The 23,845-nt window shown below is 37.9% G+C and overlaps 1 protein-coding gene across 1 annotated transcript in view; it reads right to left on the minus strand.

Moving 5' to 3' along the window:
• The window catches only part of USH2A (usherin), a 602,856-nt gene that overhangs the window by 354,921 nt on the left and 224,090 nt on the right, over positions 1-23,845 (minus strand). The window contains exons 19-22 of the mRNA XM_081823209.1: positions 21,399-21,672; positions 16,692-16,895; positions 16,484-16,564; positions 13,492-13,692 (exon numbers count right to left, since the gene is read on the minus strand). Coding sequence (XP_081679335.1) covers positions 13,492-13,692; positions 16,484-16,564; positions 16,692-16,895; positions 21,399-21,672 — 760 coding nt within the window. The remainder of the gene's footprint in view (positions 1-13,491; positions 13,693-16,483; positions 16,565-16,691; positions 16,896-21,398; positions 21,673-23,845) is intronic.

Raw genomic sequence — 23,845 nt, forward strand, 5'->3', positions numbered from 1 at the left:
CAAACACATTTCGGAGAAGAAAAAAGAAGCCCGTTTCTATTTACATACTTGAGCAGACTCCTCCTCCCTCCCGCACCCCACCCCCAGCTGCCAACCTAGGCGCTTGGCCGGCATCCACTGTAATCTGTTCTCCTTCATTATGTTAATCTGTGGGCGGAAAGATTTCTGTCATCTTCGAATCGCTTGTACAGCAATGGTAAACACCTTGGCCTGTCTGTAATTGGACAGGTGTCTGCATTGATGTTACCCAGCTTTTAATTCAATTAAAGAACTGGCTGCTCTGCTCTCATTACCCACTCATTTCTGTTGCACTTTTAGTCTGGCAGTGAGATCTGCACACAGCAACTGCGTACCCCGAGACCAAAGTCTGGGTTCCCCTCACAGGATCATGCACAATATTTCAAGTGGACTCGAACCATCCAAGAGTATTTTCGTGTTAGCAAAGGCATTTGAAATAATATGCACACTCCCTCTTTCCCTGACTCTCTCTGTCTCCCTCCCTCTCTCTCTCTTTAAATTCTCTATTATCCAAACAGTGTCTTCTACCTACTAACCAGTAATTAGGAGCAGTCCAGCAAACAGAGAAGCTGTTTCTAGCTGCTTCTCCCCAGGGTGTATCTTCATCTCAAGAGAACTCATCAGAGTACAATGCTCTTATTTATTTGCTGGCATTTCACATTTGGATCAAGAAAGTGAGGGTGGGCAAGAGCAAGGCATTTATTAAGAGGGCCATCTGGTAAGGGATACCACACAGGCAGGGCTGTTACTGCTACCTGGAGACATAATGGAAGAACCCACCTTTTAAAAGAAAACCAACCAGAGGAAGGAAAGCAGAAGAGAGGGAGACATTTCTGGTGTTGGATTCGGCTGCGGTGCTGATAAATTCTAATGTTTTAAGTATACATCCCAGAATAAGTTTTGAGCTGCAAACCAATCCAGTGCATGGATTAAAGAGAGTAAATCAATCCAACATGCCATGCTTCCTGCCCACTTAAAGGAACCTCTGAAAATAAATTAAAGTTCTAACACAGACATTTTGACACAGTGACCCCATGAAACTGAATAATGACATTTGTTAAATATGGATGAAAATTTAATGGTCTAACAGAGATCTGGAAACACACCCAGGATGTTTCTCCTCTGGTTCTTAATAGCCTAGGAAGGTGGCAATTTGTTGTTGTTGCGTTTTTCGGTAATATTTTAAATGAGACTAAGGATCTCTAATATTTAGAAAATGAAAGTCAATTTTCATTTTAACCAAAAAGTGGAAGCGTAAACACCCTTACCCTAAACCTATGGTTATCCTTTAAAAACTCGAAAATTAATTTTTTTTGCATTTAATTTTTTTCAAAGGGTCTTTCTGATCTTGGTTAAAACTTCTAGTCGGGATTACAGAAAGTCATATACCTTGGATCAAAAAACTAAACAGATTTTGATGCTTACAAATAGGAAAAAAATTTTATTCTTTTATTTTCTTTATAAAATATAGGGTCTAATCCCAGTCTTTGAGAAGGGTTTAAACAGGGATTTTAATTGACCTCAAAGTGTTACCCAATTAAGATTCTCTCAGCAGGCTTACATCTAACTTCAAATTTTTAATCAATGCTTTCGTGGTAAGAACTATAGTTTCTGTCATTTTCATTCTAATTCTACATTAGGTTTGAAGCCATCCGCTCATGTTAACTCTTCATCTAACCTCCGGGGCCGACACTGGAATCTTTAGGACACTGAGAAAATATTGGACTCGAATAAGTGGGGAGGGGGGCAAGGAGACAGTGGGAAAAGAAAAGAATGAAATGAAAGTCATCCCTTACTGATGGGAGTCCCAGGTCCCCTGCAGAGGGCCTCCCATACTATTATCCCTTGTATAGGGGGGCTGCTATAGGGCAGAGTGTAGAAGGTATCACTCAAGTCCAACAGCAGAGCTGAGATTAGAACCTACATCTTCTGTCTCCAAAATTATCGTTCTTGCTATTCAACCTAAATCCTCATTCGACAAGAAGAAAAACGATGGGTTGAAATAATGTCACTACAAAGAATAGCATACTTTTTATAGCAAATTATTTAAAATTACACCTTAAAATTTGTTAAAAGATTCAGATTTATTACTAAATCCTACTGTGTTTAAACAGAAAGTAGCATACTTATCCCCCACAATGAGCAAGTGTGTATGTCTATAATATTCCCTTATAAAAACTGATTCATAAGAAATCCTGTATCAGTGCATGTGTGTATGTGTGTGCTTTTGAGTACAACATTGGACATGGATATATATTTATACGCACACACATATATAAAGTTTTTGATTAGTCCCAAATGCAATACACATATAAATGGCCAGAAGTTAGAAAACAGAAAATTTGGGGGCGACTATTCTTTTTCTTTATCAAATCTGATTGGCAACCTTAAAGCATTTCTATCAACTGCTATAGTATTATAAACGTGCCTAGTTGATTATCACTAGGCAGCAAAATTTATATGTCACCATCATTTTTAACCACGGTACAACATGTTCCCAAAAAGAAATCCGCACCCTGCACTGCAGAGTCCTACTGCATAAAAGAAAATGAGTAACTTGTAAAGAGGTCTATCTGAAGATTTCACAATATTCAAGTAGTTCAGGCACATTATGTATTCAGGAGAGTGAGACAAAGCTATTAACTCATCAACACTGCATTACCTAATGAAATTCTTCTACATTAGCTAAGCAGGAACATTACATCATTTCTATTTTTACTATTTATGTCATAGGCCATATTTTTGTCTTGTGCATTTTTTCAGACCATTTCTTCCAAGCTTTGCATTTAAAGAAATAGTTTGTAATAAACTACAAATGCAGAATATTAATTTATGAGGTACCGTAAAAATGGCAAAGACTTCCTCAAAATTCATCTTTTAATAATACTATCAAGATGATTTTTTAAAATTTACTTCTGAAGTTTGCTTGCTGTGGCAGAGACCACGAAGGACCCTCCTGGGATAGATACTCCTTTTCTTTCAGAGTACAATACAACGATAGCTGGACAAGTGGCCATTTTGAATAAGGACACCATTTCTCAGCAGCTAACTACAGCCATGTGATGATGAACTTAGTTCACAGACTTTTTAAATTCAGAGTTAAGTTCATTGTCACATGACTATACCTAGTACACACATAAGTATGTAGGGAAATGACTTCTGAAGTATGTCTTTGAAGTGAATGTGCATGGAAACCAGACTGGATGGCTGAAGCTCATGCAGCCATCTTGGACCATGAGGCAGTAGTCCCCTCCGTAGGATGGCATAACAAAAAGATGGACATGTATTGGTCCCTGGCACTGTGAACATCCCACCCCTACATTGATAACTGCGAACATCTATTACCAGGAAAAAGAAAAACTTAATCTTGTCTAAGTCATTGTTATTTGGATCCTTTCAGTGAAATTAAATAGAAATGAAAACTCATCTCTATTATCTTTCCCCTGTAAAACTTTGATTTTTAAAAAATATAATATTCTACTTTAGAGACCATATTTTCATGGTATAAAAGCAGATTGCTTGTTATGTGTATTTTACCACAATAAAAATATATTAGGAAAGAAACACAATAAAAGCAAGTTGTAAAGTTAGGATCTAGCACTAGCTTGGAACAGAGTAGATAATGCTTTTGTTTCTAATAAATGAATATCTTCAGCTCTGTGTAATTATCAGCATTATAGCAATATAAGTTTCCATTATTTTTAATTGCAAATTATAGCACTTGAGTTCCAGTATGAGGTATAAGTTTGGGAACTAATTTTTATATTCTGTTTACCCTACCAACATTTTTTTTCCATGGGGAATATGTATATTAAGTTACAAATATATGTTTAACTTGTGATAATTCTGTATATTATTTCCTAAAATTAGAAAACTATAGCACTGATGAGACTTCAGGAAGAACCACTAGTTCAATACTCAACTCAGCAGGATATAACAATATTAACATTTCATTAACTACAGAGGTGGTAGCAGAAAGCTGCATCTGTTCATTTGTCTAATTCTTCATCACTTGAGAAAAGTGTTTTGATCGTCTACCTTGAGCAAGGTACTGAACAAGACTTAAAATAAACATAAAATATGATACCTGACTTCTGGAGCTTATTGTCTAATGAAGAAATAACATGCTTGCACAAAGAGCACCCATAGACAGTTTTAACAACTGTGAAGTAAGAATTCCCCACTGAATAGAAAAAGAAACATTGAAGTTTGTTTTATAAGACTTTATTTTATTTAATTATTTAATGAAGAGAGAGAGAGAGAGAAAGAGAGAGAGAGTGCATGAGAGCGCACAAGCAGGGGGAGTGGCAGAGGGAGAAGTAGGCTCCCCTGGGCTCCATCCCAGGACCCTGGGATTATGATGACCTGAGCTTAAGACAGAAGCTTAACCAACTGAGCCACCCAGGCGCCCCTGAAGTTTTTATTATAGTCGTTTCTCTGCAGATTTCTCAGATGAGAATAACAATGAGTTTTACTTTTTTGTCAATGACTGGGATCCTAAAATTATTTGCACATTCTTCCCAGATAACAGATATTGGCAATTTCAGGATTAGATAGCATCCTTTGCCTGTGACATTATTTTGAAAGGTTTTTTTTTTTCACATGTAGTTAAATGTTTATAACTTAAATACATGCAGATGAGATTCTACTACAAGGTTACAATTATATTTCACACGCTAAACTGCACTGGGATCTTTTTTCACTAAATCCAATGGGCATCCTGAAATTTCGAACTTGTTGTTTATTTGTTTCTTATATAAATATTGAGCTCCCTGACTTTCTACTGGACACATGGGGTGGGGGGTGCTAGGGTTGGCCTTGTTAGAAACCCAGAATCTCACACCCATCTCCATATCAACTGAATCAGAGTCTGGATTTTACCAAGATCTCTAGTAATTCTCACTTATTTTCCTTGGGTGACTTTCAGAAGCACTGCCCTTAAGGGTCAGAGACCCTACTAACACTGCCTCTATTTCTCCACTTGCCCTTAGCATTATTCTGCCTGCAAAGCTAGCGCAGTTGGAACAAGGGCCCAGGAGAAAACAAAACAGGGATAAATTCAAGCCCAGCCGGTGAAAAATGATACCTTCTCACCTGACCGTTCTCCTTGTCCTGTGTTCTTTAATATGTGATCCACGGACCTTCTTCAAGAGAATCACCTGGAACACTCAGTCAAATGCAGATTTACAAACCTTAGCTCAAATATACAGACTCTTGTGTGGGAGACCCAAGAATCTGTATTTTATAAGCAATCCAGGAATCCCTTTATGACCAATAGAGTTGAGAATCACTCATTAGTACTATCAGGCTACAGAAGAGAAAGAAAACCACGAGGCAGATCTTCAGCATGCAACCCAATTTCTTTAAGTAGAAGATTAGAGTCTATTGTATATGAGGACTGAACCAATTTTAGTGACAAAAACTGTAATATTAGTTGCATTATAAATTAAAATGTCTTTCATTTATTTTTCTACATAAATTTAGATTTATTTGGGTAATCTAAAAGATTATGATCAGTTCTTCTGCTAAACTACAGTGAACAATAAATATCATTAATTATGATTATTTATTATTGTGAAGAAGGAATATATAACTCCTAGGCTTTAGCTCAGTGCCATGCAACAATGAAATTGAGAAAATACTTTTTTTGTGTATCAGTTATAGCCCTAGCACTATGCCAAATGCTGTACTAATTATGCAGATAAGTTTATATGTTTAATACCTTAAGGGGAAAAAAAGAAAAAAAATATTGTATATGTGCAGATTCTTGAATCCACTTATTCTTGACATAATTTCAAATCAAATTGTGAAGTCATTTTCTGAGGAGCCCTTGGTTTGAAGGGAAATGCCAGGACTGTCTCTCTGGGAAGCAACTTCGCATCTTAACAGGGCTGGAGGGAAAATCAGCAAAAGCTACCAGAGTTAATTGGAGCCCTTTGCAACAAGTCTAAAGATACACTGGAGTGGTAACTGCAGGGCTTTCTACCCTGAGGCTCCAGCTGAGGAAATGAACTTTCAAAAACTCCCTGCTCTGAACCCTGGCCTTCAGAGGGCACAGAATCCAGACCCTGTAGCCCAAAGGGGCCCATTTGCTCCTGAGTAGGGCTGTTAACCCTTGGACTCTTCACTGCTACTGGGATTTATCTCATTTAATCCTTTGGTAGCCAAATTCATGAATGGTAAATATTCTGTCCCACTATTCTATTCTTCTGGTGCTCTTAGTTAATACTCATTTTTTCCCATTTTGCTTTCTGCATTTTGTGTGGCCATAATTTCCCACCTCTTCCCAATACTCAGGCACTTAATTTTTGTTGTCCTATGATTTTCCTTTGCTAATTTTATATACTTAATTTTAATATTTTATCATTTTATATAGACATTTATCTTTTTTTGTCCTACATTTTCTTTTTTTTTTTAAAGATTTTATTTATTTATTTGAGAGAGAAAGAATGAGAGAGAGCAAGCACATGAGAGGGGGGAGGGTCAGAGGGAGAAGCAGACTCCCTGCTGCGCAGGGAGCCCGATGCGGGACTCGATCCAGGGACTCCAGGATCATGACTTGAGCCGAAGGCAGTCGCTTAACCAACTGAGCCACCCAGGCGCCCTTGTCCTACATTTTCAAGTTTCAGTTGGGAGGTGAAAGTTGCCATAAGCATTTCTGGGTAAAACTGAGACTTGATCATGGTGTCAAACTCCTGCCTTTCACAGTGTTTCCCAATGCTAGCTGTGCAAGAGAATTATCTGCAGACATTAAAGATATCAATACCCAGGCTGCATTCTAAACCAAAAAATCAGAATCTTTGCAGGTGGAGCCTGGGCATCAGTATTTTTTTAAAGCTTCCTAGGTAGCTCAGTGTGCACCCATGGTGGAGAACCACAGTCTTACAAGAATACCAATGAAATGAAAAATTATTTAGAAATACCTGGAAGGACACCAGGCAAAAACAAGTGGACTACTGGAAGGAGAGCCCAGGGCAAACCCCACCCCCAGCTGGGTACAGAATGCCTACAGGTTCTCAGCCTCCTTCACCAAATACTGGGGAGAAAAGTGTTGAGATTTACATATTGCCATGAGGCTATTGCAATTTTACCTCAGTTGACCTAGCATAATCCCAGTGAAGGTTTTTGTTAACAGAAACTAAGTCCCTAGTAAGGTGATTTGAAAATGATTTAATTTTCCTGAGCAAACACTCAGTCTGAAGCTAAATTTAGGGATGGGGCCAGTGAACTGTGGATGTGGGAGTTGGGGGTACATTTAGCTGTGGATGTGGGAGTTGGGGGTGCATTTAGCCAACAGGAAGAACATCTGTGACTCAAAAGGAAGAAGAGAGCATAGAACTCCAAGTATAGACTATTATGCTCTGGGGAAGACTGAATTCAGGAAACCTATAAAATTTTTAACTCTTCAGTTTCATACTACTAATAAGATCTAAAAGAACTTGGAATCCATGAAGCCAGAGATGGAAGGCCAGTGGTAAACGACAGGGATGAAAACTGAGAAAACTGAGAGGTAGGCAGAAATCCAGGTGAGCTGGATGAGAGGAGAAACAAATGCAGATCATAGAAAAGATGGAGATAGAAAAATTTAAAAATCACCTTAGAAGGTTCAAAGAGCAGAATCAATAATGAAAAATCAGAAAACGAAAAGGGAAACAATTACAAAGTCATAACCTAGAATTCAGAGACCAAGGAGTATAAAGATAAGGATTAATTTGTTGAACATTTACTATGTGCCTGTTTCTGAGCAAAATATTCTATAGAGGCAATTCATTTTTTTTTTATCTTCACAACAATTCCATAACATAAAAGTTTATAGGTGAGGAAACTCTGATACAGGGATATGTTTTTTAATCTGCCTGAGATCATACAGCTAACAAGTGACATAGCTGGAATTTGACCCTAGATTGATTTGACTTTACAAGCTGTGTTCTGAGCAGCAGAAATAGACAAGATTGAAAACTGCTATTTCTTACCAGAAGTAATAATCACATATACAACAGCAAACTTCCCAAGCCAAAGAAAGACCCATGTCTGAAGAATAAAAGAGCTTGCATATAACAGAAAGAAATATATGAAAAGACACCAACACATTTTACTATAACTTAATCAGTAAAGAATCTTACGTGAACCAATAAAGCTAAATTACCTTGTGCATCCAGCACCAGCATTGTCTCAGCCAAAGAAATACCACTTTAACAACCAAAAGTAAACATTACAGTCTCACCAAAGTCACTTCAGAAATGCTAAAGGGGGATTAATTTAAGATCAATCGCAAACTGGTCATGATCTACTTTACTTACATTCCTCTCTCAATACCTTGTTATCCCAACCAAATGACAAAACAGCTGCCACTATCCAATTTCCACACCCCTCGCGTCTCCACCAAATCCAGCTCTCTGACTCTACTTCCTTACCCCTACCTCACTTTCTGGTATTCTTTTCTCTTTACCGTTAAATGCTCTATAATCTTTAAGATTACTTCCTACATACATCCTTGTCTGTTTACTTCACAATTGTGGACAGCAGATATACCCTTAGAACCCTTTGAGAGAAAAGAGTTAAAGAATTCATAGTCCACACAGGCAAGAACAAAAAATAAAAGAATTGTTTTAAAAAGTATTAAAAAACAATAACAAAACTGGAAAGCATGAAATACGATGGCAGAAATAAGAGCAATTGTATGAATTATAAAAATAAATGTGAATGAGCTAAACTCCCAATTCAATTTCAAGTTAAATATAAAACTAAATCAAACTAGATTCTATTTATAGAGATATAACTAAAAAATGTGACTTTGAACATTAAAATACAAATAATGAATGTAAAGTAATAAGAAAAAGGAAAAGACAAAGAAAAAGCATGTTTCCAGAAGAGAAATTAACAGAATTGCATTGATAGTTGAGACTTTTTCTTAGTTTTTTTACAGAATGAGTATATAAAAATAAATAATAATTGGTCAGTGGTTCTCTAATTTTATTTTCTCTGTACACCGTTCACATGATTGACATGCCCTATAGCAAGATCCAATAATATATTGTACTGGTTTTCAGTCTGAGGGAGTTATTTTCCTCTGACTATCCTTCAGAATCTTAGGAGAGGCTGGTATAATTTGTAAAACCTCTCTGTTCCCAGTTTCTGATATGATTTTACTTCAAATTTAGAATTACTAATTCAGAAAATATGCGTTATATATCATCAATATGGCATATTTAATATAAACAAATACTAGTCTACCCTGAAAGGAGAGTATGGATTTTTTTTTCAAATTACCCACAGAAAATTAACAAAAAAATTTAAAAATATTATATTAACTATAGAAAATTTTTTTAAATAAAATGCAAATAAAAAATAAAAGAAAAATGAGCAATGATGAGGGTTGCAACACATAAGGCAAACATAAGTATAATATTCTTCATATGTAAAGAGATATTTTAAACCAAGAGGAAAATGTGAGTCTTCCAATAGAAAAATTGACAATGAAACTTTCTAGGAATGTCATAAAAGAAGTACAAATGACCAGTAGACACTGAAAATACTTAATGTCTCTAGTAATCGAATAAACCAAATTAAAACCATATTCTGATATATTTTGAAAAATTGCGAAGTTTTTTTTTAAACTCTAAAAAAACTTGTTCAACTAGGATGAAATGAAATGTACACTCTTGCATTGTGCTTACTCATGTAAGTATATTTTGTACAGCCTTTTTGACATATATTTGGCAGTATACAAATAACTGTCCTTTGTTAAGAAATTATTATATGTTAAGCATTGTGCTACCCACTTTAAAAATATCTGATAGCTAATACTTATACAGTGTAATCCATGTGTCAAGAAGTACTGTTCTGTGTGCTTTACATATATATAGATTCATTTGATCCTGATAGCTATTCTATAAAGTAGGGAGTTATTTCATTCCCATTGATTTATAGGGAATCAGAAGCACACAGGTATTAACTGATTTGTACAAGTTTACATAGCTAAAAAGCATTATAGCTAGAATATCATAATACTTAATATTTTTAATATTCTTCCAAGGTAAATATTATTCTCTCATTTCATAGGTTAAGACATTAAAGAAAGGTCCAGAAGGACACATAACTTCCCCAAAGTTCAGGGAGGTTAGGTAGCCAAGTTTGTACCAATGTCTGCTTGACTTCAACTTGCAAGAATGTATAATGTCTTAAGAGCCTTTGACCCAGTTGTTCCATTTTGAGGTATCTATGTTACCATTACTGTCAGGAATTCCCTCAAAGATTTACATATGGACTTAAAAAAAAATCGTATTAATTATAAAAGCAAAAGTTGGAAGCCCAGAAAATGAGGAGAGTGAGACAAAATGAGGTTTGGAGAGAAGTAGTGGAAAACAACTGAAGGATTCTGAGGAGAGGGACAGGATGTCTGGTTGCTTTGTGGGATGGACTTACGGTGGGTGGGGTTAGTGGGAAAGAATAGGACTGCAGTTGTCCAGGTAAGAGATTGTAGTGGTTTGGCTTAGACAGCAGATAAGGGGAGAGATAGATGAATTTAACACATAGTTTGGAAAATCAGTCAAAAAACATGGATAAGAGGCATGAAGAGAATATGAAAAGTTGAGAAAAATTCCCAAGCTTGATTAACTGGGTGTCTGGAGGTGACATTTATTGATACCGGGTTTGCAGGAAGAGTAGGAGTTCAGGTTTGGATATGGTCATTTCAGAGATTATGAGGCATCTATTAGGAATGTCCATCTTTCCAAATGCCTGTTGAATGCACACATTTGGAGATCTAGGTGGGATGTGGACTGAGGAGTCAGTACCATCTTTATGGTATTTGATGCTGTGGGAATTGATGAGGTTCCTGGAACAGGACTGTAGAAAAACAGAAAGAGTGAAAGATTCCAGGTCTAAACCCAGAGGTTCTCCAAAATGTAGAGTTGAGTTTCAGAAGGAGTAAGGAAAGGACACTGAATAAAGGGGCTGAGAACTGGGAGGTAAACAGAAGAGTCATTGAAGCAAAGAAATACTTCAAGAAATGGTGAGAAATCTACTATGTAGAATGTTGTTGAGCAGTCCAGACCAGGATTGCAAAGTGTTCTTTAGAAAGGTAAATATGGAAGTTGTTGGTGTCCTTAGCAAGGCAAGTGTGCAGAAGCCCCATAAAGTGAAGAACTGGGGACAACATCCATTAATACTTCTTGCTAGAAGCAAGTTTGGAAAGAGGAGAGAGGGGGCCATAGTTGGAAAGGAATTTAGATAAGGGAAGGTTTTTAATAATTGGCTTAAGTCTGTTTATGTTTAACAATGGGAGTTGATCGAGTTTGAATGATCCTGGGAAGAATCCATCTGGGCAATGGTTCTCCAGCTTTGGCATGCTTCAGTATCAGATGAGGAGGGCTTATTAAAACAAGGATTGCTGAGGGGCGCCTGGGTGGCTCAGTTGGTTGAGCGACTGCCTTCAGCTCAGGTCATGATCCTGGAGTCCCGGGATTGAGTCCCGCATCGGGCTCCCTGCTCGGCAGGGAGTCTGCTTCTCCCTCTGACCCTCCCCCGTCTCATGTGCTCTCTCTCATTCTCTCTCTCAAATAAATAAATAAAATCTTTAAAAAAAAATAAAACAAGGATTGCTGAGCTCTGCCTCCAGAGTTGCTGATTCAGCACGTGTGGGTGGGCTGGAGAATTTGCATTAATAACAGGGTCTCAGGTGATGCTGTTGATGCTGGTCCTGGGGCCACAGCTTGTGAACTACGATTGTGGAGAGAGGTTAAAATATGATTGGGAGGGAGAGAAGAGCTACCAGTCACATCTCTGAAAAGGCAGGAAGAGTTGGGGTCCAAAGGACTTTTGAAGATTTTATTTTTTATAGGATAAGGAAAGCCTTGTAAAAACAAGGAAAAGTAAAGAGAAAAGTAAAAAATGAAGATAATAATGATGGCAAATGCTTATAATGTACCAAAAAGAATTTTAAATGTTTTAGCAAACATTACAGCATTTAACCCCTAATAACAACCCTATCACTCAGAAAAATGCAATTAATATATATGTTTGCTAGTAATAGTAACAGAAATCCTATAGGATAGATTCTGTTTCTTCTCGGGTGTCTAGGAAGATCTAATACATAAGACCATCAGTTGAGTTGGAAGAGGAGAGGTTAGCATTTAGACGGTTTCGAAAAATCTAAAATATTGAATGAGGAGGATAGGAGAAGGAGCTTATTACAGAAATGTGGTAGGGTTGACATCATTACTGACTGCCCATTTGAAAATGAGGACTGAGAAATTGTAGTGACAAACTGCTCGGGTTTTTTTTTGTTTGTTTTTTTTTCTCCAGCCCACGTAGCTTTAATGTGCAGCCCAGGCAAAGGCAAACCGTGGCCTTCATCGGGTTGGGTTTCATAAGGTGGGTAAAATAGGAAAGAAGGAACTGGAAGATGTGAAATTTTGTTCAGTTGGTTTTAGACTTGTGTGGTAGTTTCTAAGGGATCTAAAGAAGGAAGTAAAGGCTAGATGGGGTTGACCAATAGATACTGAAAGATAATAAAGGCTACTCTATAATGCATATAATTTTTCAAGTTATAAAATTCTTTGACAGGAAAATTTTCTTTTTTTTTTTTAAATATTTTATTTATTTGACAGAGAGAGATACAGCGAGAGAGGGAACATAAGCAGGGGGGAGTGGGAGAGGGAGAAGCAGACTTCCCGCTGAGCAGGGAGCCCGATGCGGGGCTCGATCCCAGGACCCTGGGATCATGACCTGAGCCGAAGGCAGACGCTTAACGACTGAGCCACCCAGGCGCCCCAGGAAATTTTTTTCTATCAAATTTATTGATGCATTTTACTTTTTTTTTTTTTTTTTGGTCAAAGACTTAAATCTGGCTTTCCATTTAAATGTGCTTTAACATCTCAGGAAGCTGGAAGCTGCTGCCTTATTATACATGCATGCATTTGACTATGGGCACGTGTGCGATGTACGAGCATGGTGCCCTGCAGACGTTCTGCATGGCTGGCATGGTGCCCCGTGAGAAATTGATTCACTGGTTTGCCAGTCAAACTGATGGTGCTCTCATACTCCTCTACCTTGACATAATTAGGTTTAATCAACAATTTTCCAATAAATAATGGTGCTGTGAACTTGGGCTAGTCCCAAAGAGTACATTTTTGCATGGTGAAACAGGTAAGCTGGTCCTGTAAGTATACATAGGACCCCCACAGGAGGTGTATGGAGTGTTTAAGGGCTAGAGTCACCTGTGACCTTATCTTCTGGGGAGGAGAGGGTATCAACCTTGTGAGGAAGCTATCCATAAGAGCCCATTAACATTATAGAATTATCCTCTTCATCCTAGGTAGATATAAGCTTCCATCTCATTAGATGGTTCTTGCTGTTTTTAATCGGGCAAAATATATGAATAGCCCGTTTTGGGGGTGGGGGGACCCTTGAAGAATGTTTTTATTTAAAATCAAAGCAGAATATTAAAAAATCTACTCCTTAAGGAAGCACCTTTACCTGTGAGGGTGCTGGTATTGACAAGCTCAGAACTGACAGAGGGCATGTGCTGTGAACGGGGGGCATCCTCACTGTAGGCCCGCAGAACGTACTTCTCAATTACACCTCTCACCACCACAGGTTCATCCCAGGTCACCTCCATGCTATATCCGTTTATGCTGCGGACTCTTGAGGGAGTTGGCACACTTTGTGGAGCTGTGAAAGAATAAAAGGAGAAAACAGGGAAAATGGCCGTTCTCAGAAGACTATTGCCCCAATTCTTCACTTTTAATGGCCACAGTAAATCAGACTCAACCATTAGCATAAATACAATTAATTAGAGTTGTAACTTTTCAGCATTGATTTAATATGACTGCACATCTTGAGCCATTCAGTTTAAGCGATATTTCAAAACCATCAAAACTCCATCGACATAATGTTCTTTCAAGTCTAGTCCAGGTTTTCCAAAAACATTTGATGTACCAGACATGTTTTAAACATCACTCATAAAGAAGGAGGTGGATGGTAGGCAGATAACAGGTTCAAACAATATAATGATGTACCCCTTTGAAGCACGATAATTAGACTGTTATTATACATAGTGGTTTGACACTTTTATATCTTCAGTGTATCAGCCAAAAATATCACAAATGTGATTGTCTTACACTTGAACGTCTGATCTAATTTTCCAAATTCAATTGTTTTTCAAATTAATTTTGAAAAAGCAAAGTTCTACCAGATATGATATACAGGATACATTCCTAATTGCATTTTTGGGGGTAGAGGAACTGGCACCCTTGAGATTACACAAAATCACTTTCAGAGATATTTCCTTCAGAGTATCTCAGAAACAATAACACAAAATGAGGAAGTTGGAAGGAGCCGCAAAACCTCACTCGCAAGCCGCGTCCCCTAATTTTAAAAATCCATAACCTTTAACTATTTATTAGAGATTTCTACAGTTCTGATCAGTAACAACTTCATCACAGCCGACTGCTCTGGGAACACTGATAAAAACCCAAGAAACTCCATGGCAGGATGATGGATGAGAGGCTGGCTCTCTCTGCCTGCGGACTCCTGAGCCCTGTCGATGGAGGATCACTCTAGTTTTCCCACATCAAATATCCTCCTTCTCTGACTTTACTGTTCAGACCAATATAATAGGGCAGCTTCAAGGGAAACAATGTGAAAATAGAGGGTGCGGAGAACCACTGTCTGTGCTGTTAAAACACCATGGGCACCTACGGAAAACCCACAGGCCACACAATCAAGATGCAAGCAAAGGGACAACGGGAGTGATGTTGATTTTATTAGTTCTGAAATGTGGTACAGGGCAAAGTACAGTGCTGTCTAACAGATGGCCTTCTCATAAGGGACAGAACAAAACTGACTCAAAAATAATTAAATAGTGCAATTATTCTCCAACCCTTGGGAGCATGTAGCTGCTCAGTGTTGTGGTCAGATTGTAAATATGGATTTATAGCATAAGACTTTGTGGTCAGATCATTGCTATAAATTCAGAGCTCTATTTGCATACTTTCTCGGTGATACTCAAAATGGGGCCTATTAAGCTATGTAAGCAATGCACTTTCTAGACACCTATTTACACCGCTGACTGAGACTGAAAGCAGGCTTTAGAGTGTATTTGTTAATAAAGTAGAGGAGGCTAAATAGGGGCAGAGGATACGCCAGTAACAAATGAATATTTTATATCATAGCTTTCTCCAAGCTCTGAAGTTGGAAAGGATTTTAAGAGATCTTTCGGCTCATTGTCTTGCCTATAAATAGATGACCATTTAAATCATCCTGGAAAAGTGTCAGGTTGTCCTCTTCTGGAAAATCTATAGGCAAAGAGCTTTGAAAATTATTCTTAGTAGCCCATCTCAGTATTTATTTATCTTACATCAAGAACATGTCTCAAAAGCTGTCTGTGTTAGTAGCCCCTGGTTAATAATGAGAGAATATCGGGCACCTGGGTGGCTCAGTTGGTTAAGCGACTGCCTTCGGCTCAGGTCATGATCCTGGAGTCCCGGGATCGAGTCCCGCATCGGGCTCCCTGCTCGGCAGGGAGTCTGCTTCTCCCTCTGACCCTCCTCCCTCTCGTGCTCTCTGTCTCTCATTCTCTCTCTCAAATAAATAAATAAAATCTTAAAAAAATAATAATAATGAGAGAATATCTTGGTGAAAAACACACCTTTAGACAAACTCTGACTTGTTATGGATAAACTTCCTTCGAGAGACATACATGGCAGTCTTATGAAATGTATTTGACTCTCTGACCGTTTGACCCCAAATGGTAAAAAGCTACTGATTCACAAAATTTTTCATGATGAATGTCTTCTTGTGATGGTATCACGTGAAAAGATGCTGTGGTCACTGTGAGAAGTCCAGAGCATTTATAAATCGGTTGTCTGAGATTCAATCTAATACATTCTATCTCCTGGTGCTTTTCCCCTTCAACTCAAAGAAATTTAGACCAATCAGCAATTTCTATCCTGGGAGAGTCATTCGAAGATCCTAATAGTCACCACCATGGCAAACATCTGCCACGATGTGATAAAAGACACATCTGCTTCCGACCAGGGTACAGGTTTCAGATGTCCCCCCTGTGGCAGAGAGGCAAGAGGGTGCCGCCCTGCCCAATGGTAATCAATCCTGACGTTAGCTTCCTGGGTTCTATGCAGTCTGTACAAGTTTCCTGTCCTTAGATACATTACAGGCCTATCAAATCCTTAAGACAACTTGAACCTCCTTCCTTCTGCATTTGAAGAGGAAAGAATCGAGCCTGAGTGACCACTTACTAAATAAATGAGGAATCAAAACACCGACCTCCTCAGCATTTTAGCCATTGACATTTGCAAACCAACGCATGCTCTGTCCTAAGATTACAATCCCACTACTTGCTTCAGGGTAATACAGTCTTTTCTTTTTCTTACATGTACAGACATGTACGCACAAACGTGTGCATGCGTGTGCACGTATCCACTTTAAGAGAAACACTATTTACCTGCTCCTGTTGAACGGCCCCGGCTCCAATCACTGTATACGGAACCTCCTTCGTGTGAGGCAATCACTCGATACAGGTATTCTTAAATGGAAATAAGAAGCAGAAAGATTAAAATATTCCTCATACAGACTAGCAGTGGGCTGGCAGGGAGGGAAGAGGCGACAAGTGGGAGACACGTGACATTTAATTTAGAGCACCTCCACAGTACCTGTAAAAGGCTGCAGACCACTCTCGTAAACACTCCGCTCTTTTCCCTGGTAAACCAGGATGAAGTCATTTCCCCTGCAGTTAACAACGCTGTCAGTTGATAGGCATCCATCCAGATTGACTCTGACAGCACCGCTGGACACAGTTGCCAAGTTACCGACAGCACCCCGTGCAAATTTAACGTCCTTCATGCAGCCACCGAAACCTAGCAAATAGTAAGGGATTAATATCACATAAAAGGCTTGAGTCGTTAATTACCAATCATTTCTGTCCTCGGCAGTACTACGTTTTGATGAGGTGTGGGGGTTGCTGTGGAGACAATATTTAAACTTCTGAGTCTCAGCTGGGAAATCCTTCATGCCTCCTTCTGCTTTTTACCAGGCTAAGTTGTCACGAGGAGGTATCAGATTTATGTTATCCTGAAAAAATATATAAGGTGATCATTATAATTCAGCTGGATTATGTGCAACTGGAAGTATTTATTATGCTTCTTTAGGCCCACATTTTCTCATTCTGTTTATTCTTACGAAACAAAATGTAGGCAATTAGACCTTATGGTAGAGGGGTAGCCACATGTCCCTCAATTCTGGAAAATTCAGTCACCTATGTAAGTCATCGTTTTAGTGCTAAAAATAAGATTTGGAGGAGCACAATTACTCAACAAGCTCACTGAGGGAAAAACACCCTTTGAGGATTATTGTGCAAGATAGCAGGAGGGAGAATGTAGTTTCAAAATAGACTGGAATCCTGAGATAGTGACATGAACTCGGTTAGAATCATTTCAGAGTTATAGAACTAAGTCCCAGTTAAATCAGCATACAGAGGAACTATTACTATGTGCCATCATTTTCACTGAGTTCCATAATTTTGACTCTACACAATGGTCACCAGTTTTATGCTCACAGTAGTATGACAGGGAGCAAATTCAGCTCTGGCGATGGCAACATCCGGAGGCTTTTCGGAACGTGTATTCTACCCAGTCGACTTTAGAATGACCACAGTGCAGTGGAGTTCTGGGAAGTTTACCAGGGAATGTGGAAGAAACGGATGAAGAGTATGCACTGCTCTTTTGTTAGAGGGCCAGAGGGCATCCAGTCAGCCAGGAAGCAGCCGTGGCTCTGAATTACATGCTATTTTGTGTAAACAGAGATCAACTCAATGAGGGTTGGCAGCACTCTGCCCAGAACACTGCACAAAATTGTCAAAGAAGAGACAGACTGAGTTTGAGCTAGTGCACACACACGCTCTTTCTGAACAAAATACCGTCAAGTTTGAAAGGCCCCAAACACATGCTTCGCTCTTTTCAAGATTAAAGCACATCAGCAGGAAGAGAAAATAAAACATAATGCAATGCCTAACAGTAAAATAAGCTAATAGTAACAATGACCATACTGTTCTCTTCAGCATTTATATGATGTTTTATTATGTCTTCTAACATATTAAGTTGTAGCCTAGTTCCTTTTAAAATGTCTTTGCTCGTATTCACGTTCCCTCAGGCCCGACTGATCAATACTGCTCATCTATCTTGAACACACAGTAGACACTCAATAAGTTGGCTGAGTTGAAATAAAAGCAATGAAGCTCAATATAAAAGCATCTGCTTGAAAATTCAGAAGTTAAGAATTCTGATTTCTTTTCCAGCAGTAATTTTCCGATGGCTTGGAGTTCAGTTACCTAACTTCTCTGTACCCCACTTTCCCTAACAACAAAATGCAAACAGTGAAAATGTGGCTTGGGCAAACACCTGAGTGCTGTTACAAGGAAAGTTCCATTATTGTTCAAAGGGCACAGAGCTTCAGCTTTGCAAGATGGAAAGAGTTCCGGAGATGGAAGGTGATGATGATTGCACAGCAAAATATACTTAATGCCACTGAACTACACTTAATGGCTAAGACGGTAAATTTTATGTATATTTTACTACAATTTTAAGAATTAAAAATAAAAAAAGAAACGTCTTAAAAATTAATTCACGGGATGGAATTTTAAATTTGGGAAAGGCCACAGAGGTAGTCTGCCTTCGTTCTGGAGATAAAGAAAAAGGTACAGAGAGTCATCGGGTAAGGTTTTTAAATATTATTCCTCCTTAGGAAGTGGTACTCCAGCCTCAGGCCTTGGAGGTGAAGAATCCTGAGCTCTAGTGTGTGGTCCTCACTGTGCTATCTTAAAGCAGACAGAGATTTTTGTCAAATCAAGTCACCATTCTTCCAACTCTGCACCACCAGAATGATTTCCACCAGAAGTACTCTTCAATTACCTTCAAAATTTGAGTGGGGTGTTAGGATAGGAAGAGGGGAAAGGGCCTATCTGTGGGAAAAATGGAGATGCCTCCTTTGCTTGCTTTTGAGAATCAAAAATGACTCCCCACTCCCAGGCCTCTAAATAAATAAAAGGTGGCCCAGAATTCTAAGTTGACAAATCAGAAAGACAGTAGCCTTTCTGGTGGAGGCAGCCCAACATGGGGGCATTGGCTGGTAGGAAGGCTGGCTTCCAGCCCCTACTCGTGCCTTCTCCCCACAGGGCTTGGGTCAGAGCATAATCTGTGATCCCATGAGCCACAGCCCCATCGCCCCCAACCTGCAGGTAAGTGATAGTCTCAAGTGGTAGTTCTAAGGTAAATGCCCATGATCTGAGGTGACACATCTTCAGCAAATTAGGTTGCCCAGCATTTCCAAACTACAGAGGAAAGCTAATTTGCATTTGATTCAAAGGAAGATTACAACATTAATGGATACGAAAAAAATAGCACTAATATGACCACAAAGTAAAGCCTCTGAAAAAAGGTGCTAATTAAGAAGCACAGAACATTTTTAAGACCATTTGAGAGTGGATTGAAAAAAATTACAATAAGTGAACATGACTAATTTTAATTGCATATTACTACATACAGGCAGCAGCCCCATATGGTGACTATTCTCCTGATCACTGTATAAAACGTGAAGTTACCTATATAGATTAGTATCATTCAAAGCATCTGAGTCAGAATCTTAGGGAATAGGGTCATAAAATCTGAATTTTTAATAACCTTTCCAGGAGATTCTAATGTATCTTGAATAGTAATAATAATGACAGCTCATTTTACTGAGTTCTTACTATGTTCCCAAAACTATACTTCAATATTTTATCAGTGGCTTGAGAACCACTGATATGTATGATACCACAATGATAAAAATTTAGTATTACCCATAAATAAAATATCTTTCAGTATCATAGACTTAGTCATAGGGCAGATTGAATTATCCTCATTGGGTTTATGTTGATGTGTTAAACTTCTATCATGATCGTCTTATAATTACAGTTAAAATTTGGCTAAAGCCAAGTCTCTATGCCCATCATAGTAATGGGTTTTTGTGTACTTTTCCAAAGTATAATTGCACATATGCAGGGGATTTTTTCCTAGATGTAAGTAGGATCAAGTAATCTTGCTCATACAAAGGGTTTTCAAGTTCTTTCTAACCTCAGAAACCTGAAAACCCGGAGAAGCCCTTATACGAATGTAATATTTTTAGCTGCTGTTACATCTTAAGTGCCTTGAAAATGTCATTACTGTCTTACACCCCAGATATTCATTAACTCCTTACTAGGACCCTTCTAAAAGTCTCCTTAGAGCTTGCCATATATTTTCTATTCAAAGGCATTTAAATCTTTATGTACTTACCAAATAGGCAAAGACTGCTTCATGGAAATTTTAACCATTCGCGGTACATAGATTTTGAAATATGTAGAGAACATTTTCTACATGGGAGCATGCTTAGTCACAAACTAAGTTTCAGAAACTAAAGTTTCTGTGCTTTCCCCAATTTGTAGAAAAGGCACACTGGCCAATTCCCCTTAAAAGAAACACTTGCTTATAATAAGGAGAGTGGATTTTGACACCAGGCTGCCTGAGACAGAAAGGCTTGCTATCTGCTTACTGGCCATGTGACCTTGGGCAGGTTACTTTGCTCTTCAGTTTCCTCATCTGTAAAATGGGGATTTAAATAATAATACTGAACACAGGGGCTTGTTATGAAGAGCTGACCCGCTTATTCTCATGTAAACCTTTCAGAACAATGAATTCTGCACACAGCATACATTCAGCTACTGTTAGCCTTTTTGAATTAATTTCTCTGATTATGTTCAAATTTATTATATGAGTTAAATGCTTGCTTTAGTTATAAGTCATGCACTCATGCACTTTTTATTTCATTTGTGGTTATTAATAATAAATGAAATATAGATTTTTCACCAGTATGTTTAAAAGTCAATTAAACCCACCCTTTCATGTGCTTTGCTATAGGATAGCTCCATGGAAATGCAGAGACAATTAGCAGTTATATCAGAAAAAAATCCCAGTGAATTTAATGCCATTTTCCTTAGTTGTGCACACCAACTTAATCTATGTTTTTCATCTGTGAATACAGATAATGATCAGTATCTGGAAGAACCAGAAAACACATGAAGAAATATATACATAAATTACAATTATATTTGCTGAAGACAAGTTAAAATAAGTATATTGATTATAAGTAGGCATGAGGGCATAGTCTTAAGGGCAACATACCAAACTATTTGAAGAAACATTCTGATTTTTTTTTTAGAGCTTCCAAAAAGGGGTGGGTAGGTATTGCTTCCAAACTGACTCTGTTGCTATATCTTAAAACACAAAACCACTAAAACCCGGTAGGACCAGAGGTGTATTTATTTGGGGATTTCTCCAGATGGACTTTACCTTGTTCCAAACTCAGGTCTTTATAAGAGTCCTGCAGCTCCTGTGGGGTTCCTCCCACATAGACGGGGGAATTCACCATCAGTGGCTGGGCTCTGGACTGTGACACACGCTCTGTCAGTTCATTCATGCTTGCTGATATGATGGAACCTTTCTTTTTAATAATCACTTTATTCCACTTTCCATCACAATAGGACAGCCCAAGCCTTAGATCCACTTGTGTGAAGGAAAGACTGGTATTTAACCGGAAGCTCAATATTCCACTCTTCAGTTCCATCTGTATTTCACATTAAAAAAGAAAATAGGTATATAAAAAGGCTGCAGAATGGCAGTTTGGGAGAGAGCAGAAGGTCAATTTCTTGAAGAAAAGCAACAAATTTCCCTGAAAGCACTCTATAAAAATGTTCCACTTTATTCTACGTGGGACTGGAGTAACATATAATGGAGTACTTTGCAACCTTATAATTGACATGAAGAATGTTGTATTGAGTCAAACAAATTCATACCCAGTAATGATTATACAGTGTGATACAACATAATGTAGGTAAAAACTTTATTTTTTTGTGTGCAACACAGGTAAAAGATTAAACCCTGGCATAAGTGACTGAATGACTGAAGAGAATAGTTTGAACTATAACTCTATTTTTACTTGAGTTTTTAGAAAATGAGAAAATACTACTTCATATATCAATTTAATTTGGGGAAAAATATGACAAGACAATAAGAAAATGAAATGTCAAGCCTGATTAAGCTTATTTTAACTGGTTGGTGAACTCCATTTCAAATTTGTAAGATGGATTTTGATTCAATATTTCAGTTTTATTATTCTAAATCTCTAACTAATGTAATTGCTTCTATGTGTATTCTTTTAGATTGAGGTGTCATTTTCTAATACAAATATATTTCACCCAAATTTTCATGGTAAAGGAAATGCCTCCATATGTTTCCCTTCAAAATGTTACATGACAATTATTTTATCTACTAGGTTTTTATTTTGTTAGAACTCAAACCAGTAAAAATAGGGTACTTAAAAATTTGAGATCAATCATGGCAAATGAAATTAAGTAATTCCAGATAAAAATTATTACTTTTTCTATGTAAATATCATTTTTTGTGAAGTACATTGGATAAGCAGTCATGTATCTATTCATTCAATAAATATTGAGTCCCCCACTATGTTCCATGAATCTGCTGCTATAAGATAAAAACTGTTCCTAAGAATCACACCATCCAACAGCAGAGGCAAACATCTGGGGTAATACCATAACCGAGAGAATAATTGGGTGCAATGGCAACAAAGAAAGGATATATATTTTGTTCCCTCAGAACTGGGAAAGATTGAAATTATGACTTTTAGAAGTATGTAAGGTTCATGGAGAATCCTTCAACACAGGGAGATGAACACATTCAGCGGCATGGGGACATGTACGAGCTAATTAGGTTTAGAAAAAAAAAGACTAAATTATGGTGGGGGGAGTTAGAAAGAGTCCCACTAGGTATGTAGAAGCAAGGTTTTGGAGGATTTTGAGTGATACGGAAAACGTACATCTTTCTCTTGTCTGGCTGACACCAAAGACTATATTCTTTCCACTATTATCTTGTGCTGAAAGTTTACCCTACCAGTCCTAGGAAGTTCATACTTCCTAGGAAATGAAAGCTGCACTGTAACTGGAGAAACCTATTAGGGAATCACTATGGTTGTGAGAAAAATTATGAGAACCATTGAAATACAGGTAACAATGGTGAAGACAGTGAAAACTCAGACAAAAAGGTATTTTTAAAAGCAACTCAGCTTGTAAAACCTCAGCAGGACCTGGCAAATAGCTGAATGTGTTAGATGAATGAAAAGGAAGTCAAGGATACCTTCTTGCTCTTTCTTGCATGGGTGTGTTTTACCACCATCACAATATGGAAAGCATTAGGGAAGAAAGACTTGATATTATCATTGTCAGTGAAGAATGAGGCCAATTTTAAATATACTGAGTTTAAGATGTCTACAAAACATCCAGAAGAAACTTTTTTTTGAGGCAGTCAAACATAAAGATAGGCCAGTAAAATAGAAAAGGTTAATGAGAAGATAAATAAGATCATCTAGTTAGTGTAAAAGCAGTGAAAAGAAACGGTGAGAGAGTATAGAGTCCTCAGCCAGACCAACGTTTTAAGAGGAAGGTAGAGTAGATATAATTCCTTAAGTTGACAATGATCTTCTTGGAGAAACCATAAGGATTTAATGAAAATCAAGAGCAACTAGTATTTTGGAAAATCAGTAGGGAAGAATATTTTAAGAAAAAAAGGATGATAGAGGAAGATCAAATAAGATAAGGACTGAAAATTATCTATTAGACTAGAAAATGCAGGGATCACTGGCAACATTAGAAGGTTCTGTCGTGGAATGTGGTAGGAGTAGGAATCATAATGTATAGTAGTTTTGAGGACTGAAATATGATAAC

Source organism: Leptonychotes weddellii, chromosome 6 (assembly GCF_054177405.1).
Source record: "Leptonychotes weddellii isolate Sample4059 chromosome 6, ASM5417740v2, whole genome shotgun sequence".
NCBI lineage: Eukaryota > Metazoa > Chordata > Mammalia > Carnivora > Phocidae > Leptonychotes > Leptonychotes weddellii.